The following is a 10,729-nucleotide window of genomic DNA, read 5'->3' as shown; positions in this document are numbered from 1 at the left end:
AGTTACTGCAACAGACGTGGGACACAATTGCTGGTAGACAATTGTTAATTGTGTAGGTTGAAATATTTATTTTGTCACTCTGAATGCAGCTGCTTATCTCTAACGTGACACCTGCACATGAGAGCTTTTAAAATTTAAACTTTATTCTTCTAAATATGATATTCTAAAGAGCACTGACAGCATTGACACTGTTGCACAATAGACAATATGTGGAAATCATTTTGGTTTGAAATTTATCTTGTTCTCTTTGATAAACGAAATGAACCATCATTTCAAAATTTACACCTGTGTATCAAAAAATATTCCACTATAATGGACAGACTGATGGATCGAGCCATCTGCTCGGTCAGAAATGTTCACAGGCGTATTTATTCTCCCTCACTTTCGTATTCTGACCGTCCAGAAGCTCTGGAAAAGTACGGCCAACATTATTTTCATTGACTATTCATCTGCTGAATATTATTTCAATTAACTGATTAGTTGTCTGGTCTATAAAAAGTCAGAATATGGGGAAAAATGTAAATAAATATTTCCCAAAACCCAAGATGACTTCCTGAAGTCTGCTGCTTTGTACATAACAGAAAGACATTCAGTTTACTGTCATAGAGGAGTAAAGAAACCAGAAAATATTCAAATTTAAGAAGCTGGAATTAGAGAATTTTGACCTTCAAAAAGGACTCAAACCAATTAACTGATTATTTAAGTAGCTGCAAATGAATTTAACAGCTGACCAGTAATAGATTCATTGATTTCAGATGTTATTTAACAAGTGAAGGCAGCTCGATGATGACGAGAGAAGACTTTTGTCTCCCAGTGACTGTGTAATACCTAAACCTCCAGCATGAGCGTCGATGAGAGAAGCACCAACTGCAGTTCCCGGGTCCAAACCCAAATCTGCTGCTGCCTCCGGGGTGAGTCCGTCTCCCAGCGGGCTTCCAGGAGAACACGACACACAGCCTGGATGACGGAAAGGCCACAGTTCAAAAATATATATATTAAAAGATGATTTGTGAAAATAAGTTTTTTGATTCTCTGACCTATTTTGGAAAAGTGATTTTCCAGAAGGTCCTCCAGTCCAATGCCCGTCCAAAAGCTGGCATCCCATCCTTCTGGAGGGCAGTACGTCCACTTACACACCAGAGTACATAAAGACCTGCAGAACATGGGAGAATAGGACCGGGACGTGATATTTCATGAAAACAAACACGCTTTTGAGTATCTTTTGAGCAGCACGGACTAGTTCGTTGTCAAGGTCACAGTATCAAAAACACTTTGTCCACGATAAAGGGCACGTTATCTAGAATCACACTGCTACAGAAGGACGTTCTTTATTTTAAACAGCTATTAGATTTAAGGGCAATATTTCTCCATGACAGCACAATAGCAGGAGGAATGTACACAGCTGCCCAGAAAGCTGGAATCATTTTTTTTTTATTTTATTTTTTTACCTCTTCTCACATTTATTCTTAATAGATAAAGTGTATATCTTCTCAAAACTTTATTGATATCACAATATACAAATAACACATATCACAGTAAAAATTAAACCACAATTAACTTGTGTATTCAAGCTTAACAATTTTCAACAATTTCCCTGAGGTTCTACCAAAGGGATCAATAAAGTTCTATCTATCTACCTATCTTAAACAGGGGGAGGACACATCTCCTGGACCAGTGGTGGACGATTTTAAACCTAAATGTGACAAAAACTAAGGACAAGTGCACAAATTTTAGAAGGAATTCAAACCCACCACTTTTAGCTGTAATTAAGGTGGAGACTGTGGAGCGTGTCAAAACCTTCAACTACCTTGGAGTGGTTGTCTTTTAATGAAAACACAGACATCGTTTACAAAAAAATCACAGCAGCAACTGCACTTCCTCCGTGTTCAGCAAACTAATGTCAATGTTTTATCACTCCATGGTTGCATCTGTCCTGACCTTTGCCATCATCTCCTGGTTTAGCAAAAAAAAAAAAGGTTAGGACGCATTGTTAAAGTTTCCAGTAATATCATTGGTGTTACACTGCCTGATCTGCCTACAATCTTTTATAGGAGGGTACACTCTAGGGCTCGGGATATCACTCAGTGCCCTGATCATCCCCTCTATGCTGGGTTTGAGCTCCTACCCTCTGGCAGGAGACGTAGACTGCCAAAGGCTCGATCCAACAACAAGCCATTGCTGTACTGAATTCAAATTTTGGAGGATGACAGTTGTTTTTGCATTTGTTTTCTCTGCTGTTGCGTGCTGTCCATTTCAGTGTGGTGTCCCCATGTGATCGACTGTGATTTTGTGTTTTTGTGCATCTTGCCTGCCTGCAGGGCAAATTTCCCTCAGGGGACAACAAAGTTAAATTAAGTTAACCTAAATCTTTAGTTAAGTTAAGTTAAGTTAAGTTAAGTTAAGTTAAGGCTATTGAACAATAGGACTAAGGGTTTTGTTCCAACTTTTCAACCTTGGTCAATTCAGCAAGAAACACATATTCGAGGGGACTTCATGCATAAGAATGTCCAATCTTACTCTTTCAAATGTCACTAATATTGAGTCTGGCCACCCCTGACACAGATCAATGTGTTAAGACATCGTGGCAAACTGTCCACAAGCTGGTTGATGGTGTCAATGGACAGGACGTCCCACTGTTCAGTCAGATCCTGAAGTCAGAATTGGTTTCACCTGGTAGCTGGGACTCAGTATGTAATCACTAAACCTGATCAAGAGTTATTACTGATGTGTTTGAATAGAAATAAAAAGAGGAATGTGTCTCAAAACAAAACTTATTCCAACTTCATGGGCAATGGTGTATTAACATCAGCAAGATTTTGCAGGTAACCGTCAGTGATGCACACAACATCTTCATATTACACATGTACAAGACCTGACTCACAGATAAGGATTTAAATTAACCACCACGGTCCCAACACGGCTTACCTCGTCAAAGAGCCCGTTGCCTTCCAAGACAAGAAATCTGGCAGATCAAAAAAGTGAGCGGCTTTGTTCCAACAGCGTTCCTTCAGATTCTGGAGAGAAACGTGTGGAAATAAACACCTGATCAATGAGCTGCACATACACAAGCACTTAACCCATCAGCTACCACCCGAGAAAAAAGGCAGATTGAAAAACAAATAAACAGCACCGAGTACACACTGACCAGCCGGGAACAAACAGCGACGATAAAAAGATCGGATCGTGGGGTGGCGACCTCGCTCACCTCTCACCTCTTTGAGCCACAGCAGCTTTGGGGGTTGCATCTCTGGTGACATGACCCCTCCCACCCGGCTCAGGACCCGGTGGCCGGTGTTTGTTATGCGAGCGGCCTGTTCTGCAGCGCGATGGTCCATCCACATCACCACGTTCCTTTGGGCGTCACCTGGGAAAGACAGGAGAGGAAGTTAGAAGATCTGGTAGCAAGAGATGTTTTAATTAGTCTATCAGGTGATGATACAAAACACTGTCGTCATGTCATCTGGGCAGAAAATATTTCCGTATCTGGGCCCTGGTGTTTGAGTCCTTCTTGTGTAATTAGAAAAAACATGAATCACTACCAGCTCCAGGCCTCTGCTCTGCAGCTGCCCTGACCTTTGACCTCACTGTGGAGGAGGGGAATGCACCTTAAAGGATCAATAAAGTATTACATTACACTACACAGGAGCAGTTTGTCCAAATAAATCTCAACAACTGGAGGATTTCTAACCAATATGTTAAAGAAAAAAAAAAAAAAAACACCCCAGAAGTCATAATGAATTCTACCCCCAATGTGTACTTAAGTGTACCTACATAATACGTTCATAGTATTCAGGTCAGAGCCACAGAAGGCTGAGAATGCATCGGAGTTAATCACCCACCATCCTGGCTGACTGGCACAGGCTGGAAGCTTTGGTCCAAAACCACGAGAGAGCAGGTGGCATCAAAGCCGATCCCCCGGACCTGGCTCCTCTTCACACCGTCAGTAACTTTCTGCAACAAATACACAGTACAGTCTAAAAAAAAAAAAAAATCACACTATTCAGTGCTCACACATTGTAAGCAATGTCTGTGGAGTGACTGCATGAATCCATCAGTTCAACATACAGGGTGTTTTACATGAGCCCTGTGATTCCCAGCCAGGAAGTCAGGTGGTGCATGGAGAAGTAGCTAAGGGTTGGCCAAAAGTAGTGAATCAATCTTTACCTGCAAATAATGCATATTTGAAATAACTAGTTAGAAGTCGGGCTGCAAGGTGGCTCGGTGGTTAGTACCGTTGCCTCACAGCAAGAAGGTCACCGGATCTTTCTGCGTGCAGTCTCCATGTTCTCCCCGTGCAGCGTGGGTTCTCTCCGGGTTCTCCGGCTTCCTCCCACAGTCCAGAAACATGTTGAGGTTAATTGGCGATTCTAAATTGTCTGTAAGTGTGAATGTGAGTGTGCTTGGTTGTCTGTCTCTAAGTGTAGCCCTGTGATAGACTGGTTACCTGTCCAGGTGAACCTGCCTTCACCCTGAGTCAGCTGGGATAGACTCCAGCCCCCCACGACCCCAGTGAGGATTAAGCGGTGTATAGAGAATGAATGGGTGGATGGTTAAAAGTAATGGAGATTTGTTCAAATGTTAACTAAATAGATATCCAGCTACAACACATGCCAAATAGCATATTAGCTAAAAGTGAAGGAAAACAGATGAAATCCTGATTAAAAATAATGAATAAAGATTTAAGAAAAGTTAAAATACCAGCTAAACATAATAAATAAAAAATTAAAATAATGAGCTAAAATGAATGAAAAACTGTTATGATAGTAGTAATCAGAAATTAAGTGGTCAACTAATTCAATAATTAGATAAAAGCCATAATGAAAATACTAAAAAACAACGAGTCAACAGTTGAAATTTCTAACTAATACTTGAGACTATGTTAAATAAACATAGAAGCTTAACGCTGTGATCACTAACACACACGAGTAAAAACTAAAATAATTATCACACCGAGTACACCTCTGACTTCATTCAGTCTAATTGAACTTGGTCATAAAACGACCTGTGGACACCAGAACTTTGGACCTGTGTGCTGCGTCTGTCTCCTTGTTGGCATCATGGCTCAACACGGAAAAGAAGTGCCGGACAAAAAAAATCTAAATCAGTCGAAACACAGTTACAGCAGGAATCAGGAGGCGTGGAATGAGCTACAATACCACTAATCAGAGCTGCAGTGGTCGTCCTGCTGAAATAACACCATGGACAGTGTGCCACCTGCTTAGTGAAGCTCTGAAAACCAGGCGAGTGGTTGAGACTTGACATAAAGGTTATCAATGGAAATCTCTGTGACGGTTTGGTGAGTGCAAAGGTCATAATGTCAGATTCTGTGGACAACATCCAAGGAATGCTTGCTCTTTGGAACAAAACTGCAACTTGAAATTTGCAAACAAGCATGTAAAGGAACCTGATAAACACTTTGGTCAGATGAGATCAAAACAGATTTGTTTGGCTCAGATGGGGTCCGGCGTGTTCGGCACGACTCTGGCCAGGGCCGCAGCAATGAAGGCATGATCCTGACAGTGAAGCACGGAGGTGGGAGTGTCATGAAACTTAGACTGACTTTATTAACCCCAGAGGGAAAGTCTGTTGTTACAGCAGCAATACTCAACAAAGAGGTAAACAAGCAAAAAGACAGCACAGAACATTAGGGGATAAAATGAAGGTTAAGCAAAGTAAAATAAGACAAAAACAAAACAAAAACATGGAAAATATAATATAGAAAAAGTAAAATTTACAAGAATATATAAGAGATAACAGAAATGTGCAACAGGGCGTCATGAGCACAAACAGGGAGACAACATTTATAGAAGACCCCGTAAATGAGTGAGCTCAGAACGCTGAACTGCTGATCCAGATACGAAAAAACTTCTTTATTTAATTGCTTTTAGTTATTGGATCCTGAAGAAACACTCTCTCATCTTGTTTGTACTGCTGTGTATGTACAGCAACATGACAACAAACTCGATTTGATTTTGAATAAATGCCTGTGGATGAACCAAAATACTGGCTGACAAGTTGACTCCCAATCTGCAGAAGCTTGGCAGAAGAGGAATATTCAAGTAAGAATAAAGAACTATGACCTGGTCCAGTGTGTCATCTGACCTGAATCCCACAGGACAACTTTGTTTTTTTAAAGAGATAGGTAGAGAAACACAATCTTTCCAACAAACAACCATCCACCCATCCATTATCTATACACCGCTAAATCCTCACTAGGGTCACAGGGGGCCGGAGAACCCGGAGAGAACCCACGCTGCACGGGGAGAACATGGAGACTCCACACAGAAAGATCTCAGGCGTCCTAACCGGAGGTCTTCTAGCTGCGAGGAGACGGTGCAGGCCTCTCCAGCAAACATCAGCTTCATAAACTATTCAGTAATGTGTGTAAGTTCAGTGTCTTCTGTGCCACGGAGGATTGATTCTGTCATCAAAAATAAAGTTGGACATCGAGGTATTAAAAATAATATCACTAATGACTGACTTCTGTGGTTCTCAGGTCCTACTTTGGGGCCTGTAGTTTCATTATAGAGAATATAAAGTGTTTATTTTCAATCTTGGGTAGGAGTAAATACCCTACTGCAATATCATAAGGTGGCACAGTGTTGAATGATTCTCTCCTCGGTTGTAAGTCATGAACAGTCATCTAGAACAGTCTGATGTTTGAAATAATGATTAACCCACTTATGGGAGCTGACCAAGGCACCCTGAGGCCATCCTACCTTGACCACCGTGCAGCATTTGTCCCAGATCTCGGCGGAGGACTGGACATAGTGGTCGGCCTGGGGCTCCCAGATGCTGATGGGCTCCTCCGCGGTGCTCCTGAGCCGGCCGTCCCTGGTGACCAGCGCGGCTCGGACGCTGGCGGTGCCCACATCCACCCCGACGTAGAAGCGCTCTGCTGCCATGAGCTGCACGGAGAGGAGCCGCGGGTTGATTACTAACCAGGCTGTCGACAGTCAGCAGGTTAAACAGGTGCAACACAAGCTCGTAATATCAGAAAAGATCAGCCTCGGTTCAGCAAGCATGTATCTGCAGAAGATAGCAGCGCACCGCCGGGCACCGTTGCGCCACTGATTTGCGCTAAATAACATTTGAAATAGACGCTATCAAACAAAACAGCATCAATGCATTAACTAGAACAACATCTCCGAACTCACCCAGTTATCAAATACTTATTTCAGGGGCAGAAAACATTTAGGTTTGTAAGTTTCTCACCAGCGGTACTTTGAGAGAGTTGGAGACGGTGGTTGGGACGGAACGCAGAAGCGGCCAAAAAGGATCCAGTCGCTTTTTTTTTTTTTTTTTTTTCTGCCAAGGCCGATGTAAGGTAGTGTTTGAGCAGCAGGAATCTGTGGAATTATCGTTTTCTATTCTGTTGTCTTTTCGAAATCCTTGTAGCATGTAGAGTAGAAGAAATATGGGGAATAAAATAATCTAAATACACTGGTTATAACTACAGTAACTGGATTTTTTATTTTATTTTTTTTAATCAAGCATTTTGACCAAATAACTAGGATGACATGCACTGTAAAAAAAACAACAACAACAACAACAACAACAAAAGTCATAAAAAAAACCATTAAAAATTGTTTTTTAAAAAAAAAGTGGAATACATAAATAAATAAAACATAAAATAAAATAAACAAAAAGTAAAAAATAAAAAAGTAAATCTGGAAGAAATTAAAAAATTTCTTTAAAAGATTTTTTTTAAACTGTTGTTCTTCAAACAGTTCACTGTTATTTTAGAAATTGTAACTTTTTTTTTGGCTAAACAACAGATAAGCAGCGAAATCACTGGGGAAAAGGCATCAATTCATGTATTTAAAAAAAAAAAAAAACATGCACAATAAAAAAAAAAAAAACAGGCCTAAACTGCAAATTATGTTCACATCAAAAATCTGTATTTTTACAAATATTAATGATTCTTTTACAATAAGTGTCTATAAAATGGCAATGTGTGTTGCTGTAGGTAAATCAGCTAAAACATGTCTTAATTATTTCACAAACATCTGCCATTATTTTCAGTGTTTTCACTTTTTTCCCCCACTTTTTTAACCATATAGTATTAAACAATTTTTTTTTGACATATTTTTGGTCCACTTGATGCTAGATTTTCACTTTTTTTTTAAATTTATTTATTTATGGTATTTTTTTATTTTGTTTTACACATATGAGTTTTGTTTTATTTTATTTTATTTTATTTTATTTTATTTTTACAGCATGAGTTACATACAATAAAACTGTAATTTTGGAACAGGTTGCCATTTGTAAAAGAATACAGAATTATTGATGTGGACATTGTTTTATAGTTCTAGCCTATTTTTTAGCGTTAACTTGTATGTTAATGCTTTGGTTTTTTTTCTGTGATTTTACTAGGTATTATCCGTATTTAACAAAACAGGGAAAATCTTCAAAATAACAGTAAATTGTTAAAGAAATTTCCAGTCAAACACTATTTTTTAGAGCATGTGTGGTCTGACCAGCATGTTTTTCTGCATGATGAATTTCTAATTAGTACTCATTATTACTAATGAAGGGCCCTCGTCAGTTCACTTGAATTTATCATTTAGGCTGCATATTCACAAGCAAATCTGCATTTAATTAATTTGCAAAACTAGTCTCTGTTGGAAAGAGCAGACCGGCTGACCTGCCATTAAAAACATGTTAAGAACTGATTTGGAAAACTTTCTACTCAGGCCCACCTTGTCTTTATATTGTTTTCTTTACTTAGAGGAGATAAACAGCTGTCCAAAGGAAGCGGCGCTGACTGTGATCAGCGTGTTTGGACCAGGAATGATCAGCAGAGACGGGGAACAGAGAAAAATCAAGCAGCAGGACAGGAAGAAACAGATGGTCTTCAACAAACACTGCGTGGACAGTGTTTGAAATCTCATCTGTCTCTCTCACTGCTCTCAGTGCCTCAGTATGTGTGTGTCCTGAAGGGATTCATAACTTTTCCCCGTTGATACGTCAACACATGCACATAGAGCCTTTTCCCCGTGTTTTGCTCTCATGAAGGGGTGGAGGGGTGTTTCCATGGACCCTGCACTGTCCCACCTCTGTACAACAAAAGCAGGGCCTGTTGGGAGGCAGGCAGGACCAGCTCCTGATTAGAAACCTGCATGCAGTGGAAACAGCTGGCCCAGGCAGGGAAGAGGAAAGCAATGTTATCTAAAGGCGACCCCGTCGGGTCAGCACAGGGGAAAAGCTGACAGAGAAACAGGAAGCGCAGCCGGGGCACGGTGGTAGTTTGATAGGAAAATACTCCTCGGTGGGTCTTTACACAGGTGTACAGACAGAGAGGGCCTCCGAAAGTTATTGTCAAGGAGGAAAAAAAGAAAAAGAAAGAAAGAAAGAAAGGGCCTTGCTTGCCATCACTGTGGTATTACAGAAGTTTGTAAAGCATTCCAGCGCTGGCTTTCTACTTCAGGGTGTCAAATACTTCCAAATGGGTGTTGCACGGCGGCCGTGTTGTGAAGACAACATGTCATCTCGAGAGTGTTGACCTCAGGCAGCTCTGGTTATCCCGGGCTGTCTGGGGCTGTTAACTTATTTATAGTTGGCTTGAGGAGAACATGTTGAATAATACAATGGAGGAGCCAGACAGACTGGACTGCAGCTGCACAGAGGCTTCAGTCAGTATAGTGCAGCTTCACATTTACCTTAAGTGAGCACAGAACGTTTGTATGAATTAACATACACCCATATATGTCCTGAGCAGGAGGATTATCGTGGAAATCGAGCGCTTATGCAAGCTGAAAATGGCGAAATGACTCATGAATGGAGTAGACGTACTAAAGATAAAATCTAGGTTATGATACTTGTACTTTGATAACACTGAAGGCAATGATAACCGTGTTAATGCATCCTGTGCAAAAATTCCCAGTATGCATTTAAAAAAGAGACGCAAATGATAAATGATGGTGCAGCTTGTGAATAAAAGTGCACAGTATAGGTTACTATAACACTATGTGTAACTAATAAAAAGGACTACTTAAAAAAGGTGCATGTTACAGTTCATTTTCATGTCATGCCAAACACTTATGCCAGTCAAGATGGGACAAAAATGTTCATTAAAGAACAAGAAAAATGGTCTTAATAAAATAATTTGTAGGTCAACAGTTAATCAGTTGTATCGTACTATATGAGAACGCTAAAAGGGAAAAGGAGTAATATCAGTTTGACAGTTCATAAAGGTGCATCAGCGTCCATACAACAAACTACAGATGGGTGACAAATTAAAGGAAAAACCAACATGAAGTATTTTGGTAAGGTATTGAGCCACCACACGCCCCCAGGACAGCGTCGTTGCTCCTTGGCATTGACTCTCTAATGTCTACAGGAGGGATTGAACACCATTCTTCCACGAGATATTCCCTCATTTGTTGTTCTGATGACCTCTTACAGATGTTTAATCAGATCTGGTGACTGTAAAGACCATAACATAGGATTTACATGACTTTCATCCAACCATTCAGTGCTCTACTGATGGTAGCACCTTTATCCTGGAAGAGACCACTCTCATCGGCATAGAAATGTTCCATGAAACATAAAGGGGGTCATTCAGAGCAATTTGTATTGATTTGCAGAGATTCTTCCCTCCAAGAGGACAAACTATGACAGAAAAACAGCACAACAGAGCCACCAGGTCTCCTCCCTATAGGGCTCAAAAGGTTTTTCCTTTAGCCATTTGCATCGTATTTAAATAACTATAGATGTTTTTATGTTT

The 10,729-nt window shown here is 40.4% G+C and overlaps 1 protein-coding gene across 1 annotated transcript in view; it reads right to left on the bottom strand.

The window, feature by feature from the left end:
* fggy (FGGY carbohydrate kinase domain containing) overlaps positions 1 to 7,260 on the bottom strand; it is a 19,477-nt gene extending 12,217 nt beyond the window's left edge. The window contains exons 1-7 of the mRNA XM_008293243.1: positions 7,216 to 7,260; positions 6,720 to 6,908; positions 3,840 to 3,951; positions 3,213 to 3,364; positions 2,926 to 3,014; positions 1,038 to 1,153; positions 829 to 957 (exon numbers count right to left, since the gene is read on the bottom strand). Coding sequence (XP_008291465.1) covers positions 829 to 957; positions 1,038 to 1,153; positions 2,926 to 3,014; positions 3,213 to 3,364; positions 3,840 to 3,951; positions 6,720 to 6,905 — 784 coding nt within the window. The 5' untranslated portion in view covers positions 6,906 to 6,908; positions 7,216 to 7,260. The remainder of the gene's footprint in view (positions 1 to 828; positions 958 to 1,037; positions 1,154 to 2,925; positions 3,015 to 3,212; positions 3,365 to 3,839; positions 3,952 to 6,719; positions 6,909 to 7,215) is intronic.
* Positions 7,261 to 10,729: the final 3,469 nt, after the last annotated feature.

Source organism: Stegastes partitus, unplaced genomic scaffold (genome assembly GCF_000690725.1).
Source record: "Stegastes partitus isolate 25-593 unplaced genomic scaffold, Stegastes_partitus-1.0.2 Scaffold0, whole genome shotgun sequence".
NCBI classification, from domain to species: domain Eukaryota; kingdom Metazoa; phylum Chordata; class Actinopteri; family Pomacentridae; genus Stegastes; species Stegastes partitus.
This window is presented reverse-complemented; position numbering and strand designations above follow the sequence as displayed.